Source organism: Typopeltis vanoorti, chromosome 8, assembly GCF_054136105.1.
Source record: "Typopeltis vanoorti isolate ZY-2024b chromosome 8, IOZ_Tvanoo_1.0, whole genome shotgun sequence".
Classification (NCBI taxonomy): Eukaryota; Metazoa; Arthropoda; class Arachnida; order Uropygi; family Thelyphonidae; genus Typopeltis; species Typopeltis vanoorti.
The window spans coordinates 103,067,501-103,088,323 of NC_143556.1; the positions used below are offsets into that span (position 1 = coordinate 103,067,501).

Sequence of the window (20,823 nt, forward strand, 5' to 3'; positions counted from 1 at the left end):
ACTTCTCCTGTATCAGTCAACTTCGGAGAATAGCCTTGGTGATGCGTTATATTATTATTATTATTATTATTACACCTACTCATAATCTATCCCTTAATAATATTTTTGTGTATTAATTGTGTTCAGCGCATCCGTAGCTCAGTCAGTATAGACGAAGCCATTTGGTCGGAAAGACCTTAGTTCGATTCCCGTCAGGGACGTGAGGAATGAAAGGTGAGTTAGCCGGTCTCATACGGAGGTAGGGGATTATTTTGTCCGGAAACTCGGGTTTTTGGTCTCCATAACAGACAAACAGACAAACTTTCGTCTCCATAAACACACGCATTTTACAGCCAGCACATTCCTGGAATAGGATTTACCGACCTATTCAGTGGGATTTCCGGTTTCGAATTGTAATAGGCCACGAAGCCTAATACGTAAAGGAAGAAGAAGAAGAAGAATTGTATGTTCTTTGGCCGTGCACGTATGTAGGATGACAATCCTGATTTTCTGGGAGCAAGAACTCTTCCGCCACTTTCAATTGAAAATGCCGATATAAATGATCCTGTTGTTATTAAGAAAATCGAATTCAGGTGTTTTCCAATCAAGGGATAATGTCCCTTCGTTCAACATGGAAGCGCTTATTTCTTATTTCTCTAAGAAGGTACGAAACAGTTCCTGGAATTAAACTTCGGAATTACAGACCAAGGAAGCATTTCAGTTGACTAGCTTTCTTTTCAATTGCCAATTTCTTTATCCATATTTTCAGGGAGAAAAAAAATTAAAATATCACAAACTAATATTACTTAGTTCATAATACATTGCTGCTGTGCTAGTGACTAAAGCATATTTCAATATTAATTTTCGTTTAAATCTGCATAAACTTTTTAAATTTGTATATAACTATGGTCAGTAATTTCAAAAATACTCGAGTCGTTTCATGCTAAAATGAAAGATTCTTTCTGTTAGCTTTGGAGCTTGTTTTCCAATAATAAACTCCCCTAATTTCCTTCCCAGTGGAAATTAATCAAATATAATAAGTTCAAGGTCAAAAGGCAATGAATGAAGAGCAACGAATGAAGATAAACTAAAAATGGAGAATGTCATTTTAGTTTGAACAACTGAAGCGGAATATTTATTTTATTTGCAGAGAAGTTAAATATGAAAAGCACTGTTGGTGTCAAACTTTATCAGACGATTAATGAAGAAATTCACGATTCTGTTGGCTGGAAATAAATAGGGAAACTTCAAGCATTATTTGAAGACTTTATCAGTAAAGTTAAGAACAAACAATACTGGTGTCATATTATTGTAAATCGTACATTGTCGGACTAATTCAGTCAAGAAACTTGTCAAAGACAAGTTTCTTGACTGAATTAGTGATTAGTGACTAATGATATTGAATTAGTGACTAATGATATTAGCTCTATTAATTAGCTAGAATATGCATCAAGTAGTTTTTAAGAATTCTGTAAGAGATATTAATGTTTATAATTTACAAATTTAAGATAAATTTTATCTAATTTACAAAGAAATGGAGAACAATACGGATAATTTCCGCCATAAAAGAATTATGCCTGAAATAATGACCACATTGACATTTTTGCATAACTTATGAGACTTTCATTTAAATCTGCATAAACTTTTTTTTTTTAATTTCTATAAAAGTATTTAAATTTTGCATTGCATAAATTGACATTTTTGCATAAAAATTTTAATTTTGGGTATTGAAATATTGGATTTTTTTCGATTGTGCAAGACTAATATGTCAGTCCTTACCTCATATATACTTGATAACTGTAGATTGTATAACACCGGAGTAAAAATGTGGGCCAACACCGGAGTCATCAGGAGATAGGCAAACACTATCATTACATACTGAGTTCCAAATTGGTACACTTCGGATGGAACTCCCAAGAGTGTAATTGCAGACAGGAATGTTGCCAAGATTGAGATCGCGACCGGAACTGCATGGAGAGCTCTTCCACCGAATAGAAATTCTTCCGTTGTGTTCACACTGTTTCCACGTACTGCATAATAAACTCCAATTAGAGCAGACACAACCAAGACAGCGCTAAATACTACGTAGTCTGTTACGCCAAAGTAATAAGTTTCTCTATCTGCCATGGTAAGCAAATGATCAATGATTTCTTCTTACTCTCTATAAGTCAATCGCTTTTTTTTTTAACTTGCAAGTGGGAATTTAGGAAACATATGACTCAGTTTAACTATGACGTTAACTGTTTCCAACATTAACCTAAAAATAAATAAAAGTAAATGGTGTATACTTAAAGTGATTCCTACATGAATATATTTAAACTAAAATTGATAATATGCCAAAAAAATTACTAATAAACTTCGCAGTGTCTTATATTTATTTTCATTACATTCATTCATTGCACTGAATATTTATAACTCACTGTCCAGTTGCTTGATCATGTAATTATGACTGATGCAATGTCTATTTTGTTTGCATTTGGAAGGAAGAAACATCCTAGTTTCATGAAGGATAAATCTTGTTACCTCCCTTATGAGAGTGAAAGTAAGCTGAACAGATTTGAATAGTTCTGAGTTCGAATCCCTTCTTGGATTCGAAACTCAAAACTTTACAGCCATAGGTTTCTGTTGCATGCATTATATTCTGGGGCATCCTTGGCGTACTTGGATGCACTTGATACCGAGCCTGCGTCTGAAGTAGATTGAATTGTGATAATGTCACACGTTTCGTGATGTGTGAGAATATTCGGAACAAATAACGTGTATATAAAATTTTGTGGAATATTATTATGACAAAGTGAATGTTGGAGCATTTCTTGGTGTGTGTTTTTCTACAGATTTTGGATGATTTAATAATTTTAAGTAAAACTGCTTTATGGTTCATATTTTTGTAGAGGTTTCGTATATACTGGAATTTTAACATTTTATTATGAGGTATACCTCTTTAACTTTGTGGGTTGTTAGCTCTTATTTTGACTAAGGAATTAATATGATCGATTAATTGTTGAGGTATGAACAATTGAGAAAAAGTTTCGAGTGATTTACCTCTCTGCTTAAATACTCGAAGATAATGGGTTTATATGCATTTATGAATTGCATGAGTGAGACATTTTGTTTATTTATTTTTTTTATTGCGAAGAAGTGATATGAATCGAAATGTCAATAATTCTCTATATTTGTTGGCTTATGATATATTTGTATACATATCCTTGATTAATTCTAAATGTTAATTTAGAAAATGTATAGAATTATTTTGTTCATTGGTAAAGCTTAATATATACTGTTAGAGGAGAATAGTAAGCCGAATAACACTTCCCCTTCCCCCAATGCACAATACACTTCAAAGTTACAATGTTTATAGTTTCTCGTGTCAGTTAAACCTGCCATTCAGTTTACACCTGTTCTGTTATCAGAAAGTTAGGTTCTCGCCTATATGAATGAATGACAAAAAATCTTTATAAAATTGAAAAAAAAAAGAATAAGAAACAAACCAACAAAAATCCTCAAACCATAACTACCAAAATTGACACCAATATCATTGTATATAATCAGGTCCCACAAAGTTATTTAGCATCTTCGACTTCCATAAAGAACAAAACTAAGCTACATCTATCAGATTCAGTAGATATCAAGAATTTTAGTGCTATTAACATTTATCGTCCTTACATCATTTCAGAAGTTTGGCGGCTTCATCATATAAAAATAAATATGATGCTAACAAACAATCAGAATACCTCACTCTTATTTTGATACTACCTATTATAGGGAATGCTTCTATAGGGTGGCCCATAAATCACAAAGGGGTTTAAAATATGGATAACTTTTTTGATTATCAATTTTTTTTCATTTTTGCCAGATATTAAGGAACATTTGAGAAATTAATCATAGAAAAGTTCACGACCCACCAACGAACCAAAATCGTGCAATTTTATTTTGAAAATTACGCACATAATATGGGATTAGCTGAAGGAAAAGACGTATATGAATACATCTATTCATATGCATGCGCTTTTTGAATTAAATTTTTTCATGTGTTCTTTTAACTTTCTAATTCTCATACGTACTTCATATTTTGGTCTTTATTTTACTTTTATATCTTGGGTTTTCCTTATCCTTTATATTTTAGGTTTTATTCCTTACTTTTATATCTTGAGTTTTTATCCATTAGATTTTTAAAATCTAGGCTATTCTTATTACATTTTTTCAATCTGTATTTTATTCTTCACTTTTATATCTTAAGTTCTATTCATTTGATTTTTATTCATTATTTTTTTTATCTTACTTCTATATCCTCGGTTTTATTTATTACTTTTTTCATATCTCAAGTTTTACATATTACTTCTCGGCTATTTAAGTTTTAAATTGTTGTCGATCTGTTGGCTGAGTGTTTAGCGTACTAGCTATTCAACCAACAGGTAGGGGGTTTCGAATCCTACCGTTAGTATCACTGTCTTTAATTTGGAGATAAATTTCATCACCCGGTGACCTTACCTTCCTATTTATTATAAGCTTGAATGGTTTGAAAAAAGTTCCAAGCTTGGTGTCTAGAAATGGATTTCCTATATATATATATGTATACGTCCAGTACAAAATATAAGATAGGTTTATAACGTTTCGTGGGTAGGAACAGCCACACATAAAAAAAAAATCCTTTTCATACTGCGTCCGCATAAGTAGAAGAAATTTACACCACCAAGACAGGTCTTTTATATCGCCTCTTTTCATTAATGATTGAAAAAATACCTTCTTTTAGCTAATATTCTTTAATTCATATTTCATATCATAATTAAAAATCAACAATAGCCATAATTAGTAGATTAAAGTAGGGTGCTCCATGGACTATAAAGCCGGTTTATATCTTATGTTTAAACTTAAGGAGTAATATGTAGTTCAGATTATTTAACTACTAATTACTTAATTCCTTAACTAATTGTAGCTTAAAATGTTAACTTTCCTGCCTTTTCTTTGTTCATACACATTGGTTAATAATATTTATTCTAAACAACTGATATTCAGTATCTTTCATAACAAATTGTCACTGAAATAACAACGCACTGATTTGCAGGGAGCTGGTAAACAAGAAATATGGAATAAACATCCATTTGAATCGACACGGATCATGAAAGCATCAACTTGTCACAGGATTTTATATTGTAATCAGACTAACAGAGCAATGATAGGAAAACGTACTGCTAGTTCTAATATATATCTTAAATTTATCCCAACTAGGTACCATAAACACATCTTGAATAATAGAGTTAATGATTACTGTACAGACCTTTTGTAAACAGTCTATAAATAAATGAAACAACTAAAATGCAACTACTTACTACGTTGTAGAGACACATTTCTTGACATACGTTCTGTTTTAACTACGTTGATTTATCAGGACATTAAATCTAATTTAATGATAAATAAGTTTTAATGATAAATTAGATTTAATGATAAATAAGTATTGATATAAGTATAAGGAATGATAAATTTAATGATAATAAATGATAAATGATAGATAAATAACCGTACAGAAAGCAAAGTTTATGATGATTCGTGTTTTAAAATAGCATATTACCTAGCGACAATGGGAAAAAAAAAAGGCGAAAAAATGTAACCATTCATTTATTTCTGCAATCTTCTCTCTCTCTCTCTCTCTCTCTCTCTCTCTCTCTCATCTTTTAAGAGCAGGTACGGTAGACAACTGCTGTCATCTCATAGCTCTAAACCATAACATTCGTATTATTGTCTGTAATAGTGTGCATTCTACAGTCGATTAAAGATGCAGGGTTAAAATCAAATTTCAGGACAGCAAAAAATCCTACACTTATCCTTAACGGAAGATCGACTAATTGGGACACCAGACGAAGAAAGGCATAGAAAAAGTTTCTCCGCTCGACCACGGAGCAGAATCGAACATTAACGGTCTTTCTTCGGGAAGCCTAGCAATATGGAAAACACAATTTCCACAGGGTAACACAGACATCTGGCTATTTTTAGGTATCGAATAAAAATTCACTCAACAGGAGCGTTAGATTTTTGAGAAGAGTTTGCAGTGTTGAAGAACAATGGAAAGTTTATAAAGATCTTAGGAAAGAAAGCTAGACAAAGTAAAATTGCCTCATTTTTCAATGAAATAACACTACCTTACATTAAGGGGGGGGGAAGACTAATATGTATTGTATTTTTATACGCGTCATGAAAGGTTATAAATCTATAGTACATTAATACCTTGAGCAAACTAAGTTGTTTACTTTTTACTTTTCAAAATATTTAAATCATTGTTTACATACTAAGTAAACTGTGCTCTAAACACAAAGAGTGGAACTTTTAAGAGCCAGTTCAGGCTTCCAATAAGAGGAAGTGGATCACATCAAGCGGTGAAATTAAATCACGCCCTCACGGATGATATCACAGAAGAAGAAGAAAAAAGAATTTCTATACTCCCATATGATATGTTCGTTTCCTTCTGCTGTCCATTTCACTTGTAAAGAATTCCTAAAAAAGAGTTAATCACTACGAGAAGAATTCACAGTCAGTAAGATAATTTTCTTGAATTAATTGGGTTTCATTTATAAGAATAAACATTAAAGGATTCTGTCAGGATAAATCCTGTGTGTCTAAAGTTACTGTGATAAAAACTGACGCCATTATGAAGTGTAGTAGTCACGCCAGGATTTCCTCCACCCCAAATTCCTGGATTCTTTAAGAATTGAATACGTTTACTAGTCTCTTCCATCTACCATTATTATCCTGTCCAGATTGAAATTCCTCAAATTTTGTTCTTATTAGGTTCAGAGGAATAACATGCCGACATTATTGGGTAACTATTATGATGCGAATTCTTGTGTGAGCGAGATTATTGATCTTGGAGAAGAAATATCTTGTATACTTTTTTTCTTATAAGTTGTTTCGTACTAGGGGCATCTTATAATAGATTTTGCAATTCCCCATGTGAAGCCTACTTGCATTTCACAGGTACAGAAAATTATCAGAATATTGTCCGTAAAATACGTAATGTTATAAGCAGGGAACAGGTCATGGGAGGAACAGAAAATCACTCTTATGTGCCAGTAAGCCGAGAGTTCATTAATGCAGATACGACACTTTGTGCCAATGGAAGAAGGGGAGGGGGGGGATCTGAAAAACAGCGTTAAGTAATTTATGAAAACAAATGCTGTGAACTCTCATCCGTACAGTTAATAAACTAGGGCACTCAAAATCGACATTTAAAATTATCAGCTTCTTCATTGTCGACATGTATTGATTTTTTTTTCATTTATAACATATTTCTACAGATATTTTTAAATTGTACGTGGCAGCACGAGTCGAACTGCATTATTTTTGTCTGCAACGTCGGGTTCACACGATATTTTTTTCTTTTTATATATGTATCTCTCCACGAAAGCTTGTAAATCTGTCACACCAGACAATGGCATTTTTCTTCAACTTATTATTTTCAAGGTACTACTATCCTAATAAATTGGACTATATTTCATATCATTCATCTTTGAAATACCAATAGCTTTAAATGATATGCGATAACCTGTACATTGTGAACCATCGATATTCTGTGAATTCTGATATACGTCAAGCATTTTCGTTTGCTCAGTCACACATTTAGAATATCAAAGTGAGGATTGAGGAATCTCAACTTTCGGCGGGGAGAGGGACACGTCATTTATTGATTTGCTGCAAAAGAAACCTTGCGGTATGTCAGAAATAATACAGGAAGTAAAATTCTAGTATAATTTAGATAAAACTGAAGCAATGTTTCGCAAACAGAGCTGGTAGTGATTAGAAAGAAAAATTAATCAAACCACAATTAAAATGATATAGCAAGAAACGAACATTAAATTTTATACAAGTAGAATGGATTGTCTTCTTATTGTAGATACTTAGTGTAGAATTATGATAATTTTACACTTAAACAGCAGCTATTTCCTATTATAGTGATTAAAACAAACTACCGTTTTATACGTTAGTATTATTACTGAATGAACAGTCAATGCACTGGGGATCAGAGTAATACTCTCGATTCCGCAGTGAAGAGGTTTTTGTGTTTCAGGTCATTAGTTGCGATCTTTTCGTTTGGTCGGTCTACTGCAGAAAGGTTTAAAAATCTTATCAATAGTGAGTTGTTGAAAATTTTGTGATAGACGTCAAATGTTTTTGTCATCGACACGTTACGGACAGAGGTAGGATTTAAGGTACATTTTTCGCACATTTAACTTTTACATCTACTTCTGAACGTAAGTTATGGCTGAGATTTGAAGTGTTATGTAAATATGCTTGTGTTTAAAACCAACCAGAAATACAGGCATGTATTTTTAGTATATAACCACGAATTCCTTTATTTTTTTCTTATTCCAGATAACGTGATAACGCGAACTACATTCGTTCCTTAAAGTAATGCATACTATAAAAGAGGATTGGACATTTCCCCCTCGCTTCTCTTTCATTCAAAACTTGCCGTCTCAAAGGTCACCAGAGACAGCAAATTAGCCCATTTAATTCACACAAGAAAATGATCGTGCTAAAGCACGATCGGTACCACGGAAGCAGTGACGCACGTAAGTGCTGAAGATGCTACGACGTTATTAAATTTCTAAATGTTATAACTTTAATTTATAATATATAAATTTCGTATTATTAATCCGTTTTATTAAATTAATGGATTTAATATATTAACATTATCCTTGATTTATTTTCATTTATTTCATATTATGAAAATAAATCAAGGTTAATGCTTTAAAAAATGTTTTATGTGGATGAAAATCCAAGGTGTTTTTCAGGTGAGTTTTATTTCTCGCTGATCGGCAATAAATTCTCTCCACGAAGTCTAACCCATACGGAGTATTTAAATTTTTTGTCTTACTCGAAAAGAGGGGGGGAGGGGCGTTCAGAGTGTGATAGCATTTCTCCGTATATGCAACTTACGAGGGGGAGGATGAAAAGTCTAGATAAACACCAAGAACAAAAATGATATTAAAGCATCTGATATAACCACAAAAAAAAAACATGTTTAAAACCCTTTAACCTCCATTTTTCATTAAATTGTAATAATTTGTTCTTTTAAGATATATAAGAAGGCATGATAATTCCTTCATTGTGATTATCACAACTTTTCAGCACATCCTCGTAATATTAATGGCATTCTTTTAGAAAAACACAGCTTTGAGTGTTTGTTTCATTGACTTCAACCGACAGGTCAGTTAATTGTTGATCCAAGAAACCCACTGTTTTTCCGTAGAAGTTGCTACGAATGCTGTATTCATACAGAGGAGTGCGCAAGCGTATTCACTATCGGCGGACGAAGGCTATAGTTAGAACCACTCATTTTGGAGGAATTAGAGAAATAGTAATAAAAATTAAGCGGATAGAAAAATCTTTTCCGAGAACAAAGTAAATGTTGATAGCTTTAATATTTTTTTATTTATTGTCAAAAATGTATCTAAATTTGTCATCTTCCCTAGAAAAAAAAAAGAGAAAATGTTTGGTTCTCAGGAATTAAAAAAAAAAAAAGTTTATTATTATGGGTATCCAATGCAAATTTATATCATGCATCTCAAGGATCCTTCCCACCATTGAACATCTTGCTTATTGGTGACGGTCTCGCTTTCTCATTCATAATACATTTGCATTTTGGAAGGTCATTGTTATAAGTTAATCGCTTTTCTTACAATCTTCCCCTAATATCACGGGGATTTCCGACAGATCATTAAGCTAACCTACATAAATATGTTTAGAAAATAACTAGTACTATGAAATTTAAATACAACGTGATTCGATGGCACGAATTTATTTCAGTGTCTCTTAAATCTGTGCTGGCCCGTGGTAAATGCTATAATAGTATTTCAAATGGCAGGTTGCTTATGCGAGTTCCCTCTAAACTAACTTTACAGTTCAAAACAGCTGCATGTTGCTTTACCCATCATGTTAGCTAGAAAATGACGCATCTCTACGATTTATTATTTAGGATTAAGCTCCTGCAAATACATGGATGAGATTAAAACTTTATTTGGCTCTCATTGTCTAATAACTACTTTGAAATGTAATGATTTTTTAGCCTTTTAATACCTCATGGGAGCTCCCCCCCCCCCGAAGAAAAAAAACTTTCGTTCACATATTAAACCTGAATATCTGTTATGGCCAAGTGGATTTCATTGGATTAGTGGGACGGATTCTATCCTTAGTCTGTCAAAGAGAGAATCCTGCTATTTCCCAAAACACCATTGCACGAAAAAAAAAAAATTCAACAAGACAGTTTAGTAAGACAAAACGAGAGAACCACTCAGTAATAGAGAAATGTGTGTAATGAAAATTCGCTCATTTCTATTATTGTCTCTGAAAATTAGGAAGATGTTTAATTTTATAGAGGCTAAATAAAATGTATGAGGGAAGATGTTAAAAAGTTTTTGGAAGAAGCGAAAAATAAGAGCTAGAGGGTGAAGTTTGTAAGCCCTACCGCCACGCTATGATAGATGTGAACTGAGGAGAGCAGCTAATAAATCAATACGCACATGTGCAGAAGGAATGATGTAGATTTTGTGGACATATGGTCTGAGTTTGATAGATGGATGCAGACGAGTGTGATGTGATGACACCCATGAAGCGCATGAGTGTGTGTGAATGTTAAATTGAGTATATTTATCTTGAGTAGACAGTTCAGAATGTAATGGTGTTTGGGGATCTGAGGGGATGCTACAGTTTTTCTATATACTAATGCTAGAAACATCAGGAACAAGAAGGAAGAGTTTTTGGCATTGGTTAATTCAACCTCGCCGAAAGTTAAAGGCATTAGTGAGACTTTGATAACAGCAGATAATGTAGATATATGGATAAAATGTGGTGGATTTAGTATTTTCAGGTAAGATAGAGTATACAGGACTGGGAGTGGAGTAATGTTCATGATAGCAGACAAATTGCAGCTAACAAGATTATGGGTCAGTCGAGTAGATGGCAGTTCTTTTAAGTCAATGTGATGCGAGATCGAGACCACCAGGTCAAAATATAAAATTGGTTGTTGCTAGTGATGTGGAAGATATGCATCACTACATTAATACAATGAGTGCAAGGCGAGTAATTATTATGGGGCTTTCAACTTTGGAGGCATTAACTGGAAGGAGGAAAGATCACATGGCAGGTAGGAAATGAAATTTATACACTTACTGAGAGATAATTACTTGAAGTAGGAATGGGACGGAGGGGGACTCGGGGTATGAGAGTGTTGGATCTTATTGTAGGGTTAGAAGACCTGTCCATAACCAAGATGACTACAGCTGGGAATAGTGATCATGTCGTCTTGCCTTGTTAGGTAGCAAAACATTTGGAAATTCCAGTTAAGGGATTTAGCGGAACTACAATGCAGGTGATTATGAATCGCTTAGGAGGCAGCTTAAACAGTATCATGGCATAAAGATCTGCAAGGGAAGGATGTTCACAGTGCATGGAGGATAGTCAAGGGATATCTGGAGGAAACAATATCACACTATATACTGAAGGTCAGGAGGATAAATCGGGTACGAAGTTAGCTGGATGAGTAATAAATGTTCTGGAGGGTATATAAAGGAGAAAGGTGACCATGAACTGTACAAGGATCAGATAAGAGGAACAAAATCAGATTATGAGAAGAAATTAGCTAAAGATGCAAAAGAAAACCCCAAAGAGGTTTTTCGTTATGTGTGTGACAAGTAGGAAGAAGAACGACTGTGGGAGGATAATTTTAATGGGTGAAGATGGTAGAGAGGTAGACAAAATTGCTGGGCTCCTTAAATGACCATTTTGCAAGAGTATATCATCCAAGTGAAGATAGTGTTAGGGCAGATATTACAGGGACTGATGTGAGCAGAGGTTGATGAATCGGAGGTACTTAGGATATTGTAGAACCTGAAGCTGTGGGATTGGATGGAATATTGACTTGCATTTTAAGAGAATGTGCATGCGAACTGGCTACGACTTTGACTAGGTTGTTTAAGTCTCAGCACTGGCAAAATCTCAAGAGAATAGGAGGGAGGGAGGGTAAAATTATTCCTTTGCATAAAGGAGGATCTAATTCTGTGGTAGCAAATTATAGACTAATTAGTAATGGTATGAAATTTGTTTCACGTTACTTTACCATCAGGAATGGTAGTGAAAGTACTGAAGTTGGTCAGAAAGAGAATTCAGGAATGTGTGGATAAGAATGTGATACTCTGAGGGGTAGCATGGCTTTGTGAAGGATCAGTCATGCCTTATTAATCTAACTGTTTATAATAGGGTGACAGTTGAGATGGGTAAAGGGAATGGCTACACAATTATACTACTGCATTTGGCAAGATACTACATGGAACTTGGAACTCTGTTACGCAAACAAATGGGGATGAATATGACACTGGTTAAGTGGTGGCTGCTGGAGAGATACCAAAACGTAGTATATGGAGGAGCAGAAGACATTTGGTTAGTGGTGTGCTGCGGGGCTCTATGTTTGGACCACTTCTGTTTAATTTGTACATAAGTGGTGTAGGAAATAATATGAAGGGAGATACTCGGTTGTTTTCTGATGATGCAAAGTTCGGTAGGGTAATAGTTAAGGTGATGTAGAGGGCTTGTAGGATGATCTGAATAGGCTTGACAGTATGAAAAAGCATAATAGATATCAATTTAATGTGATTTTATATTTTTTATATTATACAAAGATTATAAGCTGTGTTCCACAGTGTACTCCATGAAATTGATGAAGCTAGAGATTTTGGGGTGGTGGTAGACAGAGTTAAAGTTTAGAAGGCACATTTGTAAAGTAGGTAAGGTACTTATAGAATTACTAGGTTATTGAAGAACATACTAACAAACAGAAATAAGGGAGTTATAATTCCTCTTTATAAAATCTCAATACGATCACATCTGGATTACTAAACTCAGGTGACCGACCTGAGCACAGTAGCTCAGGTCGGTCACCAGATGAGGAAGTTGTGCAGAGGATCCAGAGGCGAGTGGTTTGTGGAATGCTACCTCTAGAATTTGTGGATTGCAAAAGTTGGTTGGTAGACGGAAAAAATGCGGGGGAATATGATAGAAACATTTAAGTTACTTAAAGGATTTTATAGGATTGAGGGAAATGTTACAACACTTGGCTATAGGTCATCCTTGGAAGTTGTGTAAGAGTGTGGTTGACAAGGGCGTAAGGACTAGTTTTTTGCTTGGATAATGAATGGAATGGTTGCCTGAGTCGGTTGTAAGCGCTTTTTCTGTTAATGGTTTCAAGGAGAGTACAATAGATATTGTGTTGATAGTTGGGGACCTCCATGGAGTCCTAAGACTCATCGTGGGAGAGTCTCAGGACTCCATGGTGTCCCCGTGTAATAAAAATAATATTTCCTGGACTCCAGACATTTTTGCTGTCTAGGAGCACTTATACCCCAAAGGAAAGATTATAAATTGATACTTTATTTAATCATACAGTTATGCTAGTGAAGTTTCTCCGAATTATGAAAATTGCATTGTGTTATCCAGTAAAAAATGGCTTCTTATGAGTATGAACCACTTATTCTCAATAAGGATATTCGCTGTTAGTTACGAAGTACAGTATGCTACTTTTCTTCCGTGCAGGACTTTTTTTCCTAATTCTTTGACCAGCCGTTTCACTTGCAGCTACGCCTTTCTTTTATTTCGACGCATGATGCGTAAAAGGCTGTAATATCTATTCCTCTTCGTTTGCCATGTTTACAATACCCTAGTCTCCTTGAAAATGAATAGGTGATCAATGTTTTTCATTTTCATGAAAAACGTTTTATCTTGAACGAATTTCAGCAGCCCAAGTACGTTATTACGTCTGTTAAATTTGTCTTCTTTTTTCATTCTTCTAATCAATAATTTTTCGTTATTCATCTTCAACAAAATCATCCCAGTTAAGCGACACATGTATAAGGAGGATTTTTTCCCTTGCTTTTCTTCATCAGTTAATATCCTTAATGGCATCGTGATTATCTAAACAACTAATCATTCAAACAAGAATAAAAGTTTTGCTGAGATAAAATATATGAATTTTTTAAAACATCTTAAAGCAAATGGAGTTCCGCAGATCACTTTTTGTAAATTACCACGCTTCCACCAATGATCACCTCTAGCATAGATCTCACATAAAGGTCAACTATAGCTTTCAGTTATGCATTTTTTTAGAAAAGCGTTTTATATTAAAATTTTAATTAACTACGGATCCATTTTCAACCTGTTCACTTTGATGTTCTTAAAGACAAATTTGTCATTTTCCATTCTATACTGTCGAATGTTTACACCTAATTATGAGTAAAGTCATCAATGCTAACAATATGCATGTTTTTTTTTTGTTGCACATCAAAACTTATCATTCACAATAGTTTTAATAGCTGAATATCAACAATGTCCCCATGCGCGTACATACTGTGCAAGAGGATAGAGACATCCCAAGCATTATCCAAGACGAGGAGGCATTGCTTTTTATGTGAAGATAGAAATAATTTAACTCTTAAAGAGAGGGAAAGAAAATAAAGACAATATAATCAATATACGTGAATAGAAAATTTGAGAACTAATGCTTATGAGTGCAGGAAAGGGAAAAAGGGGATAGGGATCTACTTTAGCTACTCTGCAGTTATCTTTGGTTGATTCCCTTGTTAGAAACTGATTTGAAACACTTCGGTTGTTGAAGAACGTAGAGGAGCAATTATCAACTTCGTTATGAATTTTACTGTTGAAATCGTATAGATTAAAAACTTCCTCCTTCGCTAAAAGAGTTTCTGCCCCCCGTTAAAAAAAAAAAAACTCCCAACCCTGCCCGACTCTGAAATGAAACTAGAATCTCGTTATCTCGTTTCAACAGTAAAATGCTTTTACAGTTCCGAAGTAATCTATTTTAGCGATAGCAACTCCGAGTAAACTTCCTATCATGAAAGATTTGTTATTTTAGCAGTTCAATGAAATCTACTTACTTGTTTATAGAATCTTCATTTTTTGACGCTGAGAATCCTAAACTGCTAATTGTAAATATGGCATTTTGTCCGTCTCCGTACGATATCAACCGAACAAGGAAAAGTCATAAGGTGAAAAAGGACTCGACTTCTTGTGAGCTCAAGCTTCTAACGAGATCACGTGCTATATTTTGAATGACGTAAAATGTGTACATATACTGTTACGTCACTAATATAAAATTCTTCCTTTAAGGATTATCATCAACAATATTCTCCAGTTGCGAAAGATAACTGTTTTATTTTTGCTTGTTGATCACAGAAAATGGATAAGTGATGCTCGGGTTTCTTAGTTCGCTGACAGATGTCTTTTTTGGCTGTTTGCTTAAATTCTGGTAGAAAAATAATTTTAAATTAAACCTTCCAATAAATGAAATAATGTATTATCTAATGCTACTGGTATAATAATGTATTATACCAGTGGCTCGCAAATTGTGCGCAGCGACGTCCAGCTTTGAAAGAACAAAAAATAAATACATTTATTTAAAGAAGCAATATTTTACTAGCATCCTACAAAGAAGCATATAGTTTCGAAGTGTACGCTTTTGCCTAGGGATGCCTTAAAAATGAGACAATAAATGCTCTCTGAACCGAGAAAGTTTGGTAACCGTCTACTACTTTACTCTTGGTTCCATTTCCCATTGTTTTGCATGCGTAGTCTGTAAATTTTCCAATGTTTTAGTTCTAAAAATAAAAAGAAATAAAAAAAACAACGTTGAGTAATTTTGAATGCTTTCTAATCGATTTTGGTTAATCTTTGAGATAAGGAAAATAGGATTTAGGGTTGTTACTTTCGTTGTAAATAAATTATTGCAACAGTTTATAGGATCAATAAACCAGTTCGTTCTGTATGCTTGGAAACAAATTTTAACTTCTAGTTTAATAATAATCATAAAAAACCCTCATAATTGAACTATATCATTTTGACTAAAGGGATATAAAGTTATTAGATATTTTAAATAGGAAAATTTTAACTTTTTATTGAAGCTTCTTCCTTTTTATTGAAGCGCCATGTTTGTCAGATTGAAATTCCAGTACCTGTCTTCAAATATTAACACATTCAGTCTCATTAAGTGTTGCTTCCCTTTCTCTCTATGATTGTGTTATATTATAAACTGCTTTCAAACTTCGCCCATAATTTCCATGTTTGGTTTTTCTATCGATGCCAGCAAGTACATCCAAAATGTGGGCAACTGCTAACATTTTTTAATCCTCCATTAGTAACGTTCGAGTTCCTTAAACTGCAAGTCAGAATAATTTTGACTAGCATAGAAATCTAAATTCTAAATCAAGTGTCTGAACCAGAAATGGTTTTAAAAATTTGATTCTTTACCCTTAATGTCCATTATTTTTTCCAAATGAGATTACCATATCGTAAATTTTTGGTGGTTTACATAGTGAATTAAGTATTATAAGTCACCTTACATTGTCCATACAACGTAATACAGTGTGATGCAGTTACATTTACGGAACACTGTATGTTCGAAACGTCCTTAGGTGGGACCACCCCCGGTATTAGACCACCGCTCCATTTATTGGACGTCTGATGTAACTTGAGAAAGTTCCGTGTTTGGTTTCTTGAGCTGGATTTTCCGGATTATACCAATCCATAGCCCACCATTATTGTGTAATGGTCAGAATATAGAATTTTTATTAAAATATATTTGATTTGGTTTATTAGAGCCATTGTTATTGGTAGAGATACTCGAAATGATAATTTCTCTCCGATTTGATGAAATCGAAATCTATGTATTCCAATTTTGGTTTCGTTTGGATCATATTTAGTGACAAAACAAAAGTGTATCTACAATGATTATTATTATTTTTTTGTTTAACTGCATTCCAGTCATTTTGCTAACCAAAAATATAACTGAATTAAGCGGATATATTTTAATGAACAGTTCAACTACTCAATTTGGAATTCATGTATTATTTGCTAAGTTACTGCTCTTTCTTATGATTTCGAAATATTTCGCTAAATTTGCCTGGAATGGTCCGCCCAAGTAGTATGAGATGATGTGGCAGTTATCGGAGGGACATAAATATGAATTTCAGTAACATTCTACATAAGTCGAGAAATAGCGTGCTCAAGGTCATACATTCTAAATTGCAGGTGCTGATATTTTGCCAAACATAGTAATTATTATCATATAAAGCAGCCATTGCGAAACTCGCATTTAAATTTACTTCAGATATAGACTGAAGTAAATTTATATCAATGCTAATTCGATGTTTCTTAGTTCTTCCCTCTAAAATTTTAATCGTTCTTTAAAGTTTGCAAATCACCTTTGTCGAAATTGAAGTCTCTGAATTAATTTCGCTTGCTTGTTTTCGGTATACTTCAATACTATGATTTTATATTTCGAATGCCATTAAAATGATACTTAATTTTTTATGAAGTTCTCTTGGAAAAGCAATTAATGGAACGCATAAGGGCAGGAACACGGAAATACAGTTTCCTTATTTTTAGTAAAATAGGTGGGAATTGTTACTCAAAACTTAGTGATAATTCTAGAAGGACGTTTTCCTCGTAGTTCATAAGAAAGACTTGAAAAGAATGGATTATTACTGTGTTCCTTGACATAAAATATGTGCTCCAGTTTGCGAACTGCATACGTGGTTAGTGTATACGTGAGCAGATTCTATGTTTCGGGTTATGTATAGTTCGCTTCAGGGTATTTTTGTACGTGTCTGAAATTTTCGTTTAACTAAACATTTTTTTTTCAGCTACATAATTATAGATGTCGCTACTGTCTTTAGTAATACTATTTGCCCTTAGGGCTTAAAGGTCCGTTAATAGAATTGTTCCTTTTTCCTCTACCAGAGAAGCATAAAGTTGCAGAAAGATGTGTTGCCTGTTCGTCATATCCTTCCTTTTTTATGAAATGCAGATGAAACAATATGCATTCTGTGCTGACAAATTGTTAATTAGCTTGATACTTTTTCTTCCGTTTATATCATGATGAATGCGAGATTTTGTGTAGTTGCATTCAAAAGTTAGGATCGCGAAGATAACATGTTTGTTGCTTGAAATTAGTACGGCGAATAAATCTTTTGGTTTACAATACTTACTGGTAAAGTTTCCTTTAATGAAGGTCGATTAATATAATAGGACCTTCAGCATAAAACCAGTTTAATAATAATAAAAAACTCAAACATTGATAATATTCATAAATAATTCTAACAGTGTAATACAGTAATTATAACAGAACGAATAAATGCATCGGAGAAATATTATTTTCATTCCATGAATTTTAATTAGAAATCAAGAGGTAACTTCTTGGTTAAGATCCATAAATTCAAACGTATTGAAATTTAAACACAGTCACGTATAACCGGCCTGGTTGGCCAAGCGGTTAGTGTATCCGCTCTCCAGCTAAAATGCTGCTGGTTCGAATCCCGCCTTGGGCATGGATGTTTGTGATTGTCTGTGGAAATATTAGTGGTGGTAGCAGGCAGCGTTGGTGTAGCTGCGGTTAGTTGTAGTTTGTGGATTGATTGGCGGAGACAGAATTGTAGAGTAGGTGCCCTTCCTTCATGCGTATTTGGACTCGGAGGTGTCACGTAATAATAATATATAGCTGATTGGGTGTTTTGGCTGTTTATTTTTTCGTATAAATGTATTCACGTAGTTTCCAGCTATACAGGACTTAGTGTGTTATCGCTTTCCATATTTCGTTTCCTTTTTACAATGGCACTGTCTGAATGACTAAAATATATTTTTAAAACTTTAGCTAAAATAGTGCTTGAATACCCAAACACGTTGATATACTACTGAGAACACCATTTAATTTCTTAAATATTTTCATACTTCTTTTGATCTTAATAAGCAAGAAATTGCTAACTAATGAAGTTCAGTAACATTTTATTCAGTTTGGGTTTTAGATATTTTTAAAATGATATTCCTTAATGCTTAACATCTAAACTTTAGCAGTGTTCTGTTTTTACAAACACGAGATTAAGGAATGCGTTTCTGTAAATCTAAAGGTAAAAAAAAAGTAAACAATCGATTTGTTGTCATGACGAATCGTAACTTCTGAAAATAAAGCCAAAGGTAAATTTTCTTTTTTCGCCAAAAATTATGCTATCTTTTTGAATATAAACATCCGAAGAAAGTCTTAATACATCAATCCAAAAAAGAATCCGAATAGACTTAAAAAATTCCTTCAGTGACTGTTGATTTATAATTAAACTTCTTATTACTTAAATTAAGGGGATATTAAATCCCACATTGTTTTAAGGCCGAATAAGAAACTCGAAGAGTTTCATGCCGAATGTAGTAACTATAAAAGTATATAAAAGTAAATATATTACTATTAATACTACTCTTACAGGGAACATAATAAATAGAAGTTTTGGCACTCCTTCAAAAGGAGTATGAATAAAAACAAAATTCTCATTATATGACCACAGCAAAGCTAAAAAGAGATTTAAAACTCTTCATTCTTGTTTTAAATTCAATATTTTTATTCTTATTTCGTTAAGGTATAATACGCTTTTGAAGTTAATAAAACTCACCTTGAATTCTTTCTGAATAGCGTAGCCTGTGACTGATATTCATCTGCATTAATTGTTCTTTTATTTCTCTTGATGCAAAGCTTTTTATTATCTTCACTACCACCAAATATTTGTGGAAATAAATTCAACCTCTTTTCTAGATTGCCTTGTAGCAAATACCTTCAGCACATTCTCCTGCCTTTGCTTGTCTCATATGCTGAAAACTTGTCATTAGGCATTCCATTTCAGTGTTGCTCTTTTATAAATAAGCGAATGTTGTAATTAACCCTAGGGTTAGACGTGATATGATCTCATTCGGTACGAAAAAAAAAAAAAAACGGGGCCGGGAGAAATACTGGTTATTGTAATTTGTTTTGAAACATTTGAATTGAATGCCCATTTGGTCACTTCACTACGTCTGACTTGAGTGTAAATGAAAATAATCAAATAATTTGTCATTTTAAGTGGGGAATCGTGACCTGAGTTGGAGCAAAGTAATACTAAAATGCCTGGGAGGATAAGACATTTTTATGAAGTTTCCATATAAAGCAAACGAGCGACCAAGCAAGAGATGATGCATAATTTCCAGTTTGAATTACAATGAAATATGTTGATAAATATTAGTGAATATTTTTAAATGCCACCTTGCATTCAAATTTCCCTGGCTGGATAGCATTATGATAATATTCTCCAGCCAACGAGGAAAATCTGAAATTGGAAAGAAATATGACCCATTGCATATGGATTATCCTAATTCATCAGTTATTGTTTCGATAAATCCGTCGTAAAGCCAAACAGCGTTTAGAATTATCAACTCTTGTTCATCTCTGATTTTAGTTACATCTTATTAATAATCCACGTCTGGCTTCTCGAAATCTTAACTTGTCATCCGTCAAAACAAACTAAGCAGAAGAATGTACATAGCTAATAGACGCACGTACTTGTGTTAAAAGTCATGGTTTAACATGATACTTTTAAAATCATAGTTTAACTTCACCTATCAAACTATAGCTGTCGATAGGGAGTATGTATATCTGTCAATTGCGTATGTATTCACCACTAGCTTGTTTATATAAGTTCTGCCGTCCGAAATTAACTTCTCCTTAACTGAAAGTTACTAGAAAATGTTTTTTGCATCTGACTTGAGGATTAGAAGTTTAATCTTGGAACGACTGATTTGACGCAATTGTGTGATCGTAACGAAAATTTTTTTGACTTGGCCAATCTTTTGATTATTTGCTCGGATTATTTACTTTTTATTTCATTTTAAACGGATAATACTATTGCTAATATTTAATAGAATAGCAGCAGATAACTGTCATAACTAATTACGAAATTCCTAAATTATTGCTTCTGACAACATGTAATTTATAATGGG

At 33.5% G+C, this 20,823-nt stretch overlaps 1 protein-coding gene across 3 annotated transcripts in view; it reads right to left on the bottom strand.

The window, feature by feature from the left end:
* The window catches only part of LOC150104239 (sodium-coupled monocarboxylate transporter 1-like), a 78,525-nt gene extending 63,524 nt beyond the window's left edge, over positions 1–15,001 (bottom strand). For all 3 annotated transcript variants that reach the window (XR_016548649.1, XM_090396238.1, XM_090396239.1), the window contains exons 1-2: positions 14,913–15,001; positions 1,759–2,236 (exon numbers count right to left, since the gene is read on the bottom strand). Coding sequence is in view for 2 of the 3 variants with exons in the window: in XM_090396238.1 (XP_090252364.1) it covers positions 1,759–2,106 (348 nt within the window). In the remaining variant the exon portion in view is untranslated. The remainder of the gene's footprint in view (positions 1–1,758; positions 2,237–14,912) is intronic.
* Between the last annotated feature and the right edge of the window lie 5,822 nt (positions 15,002–20,823).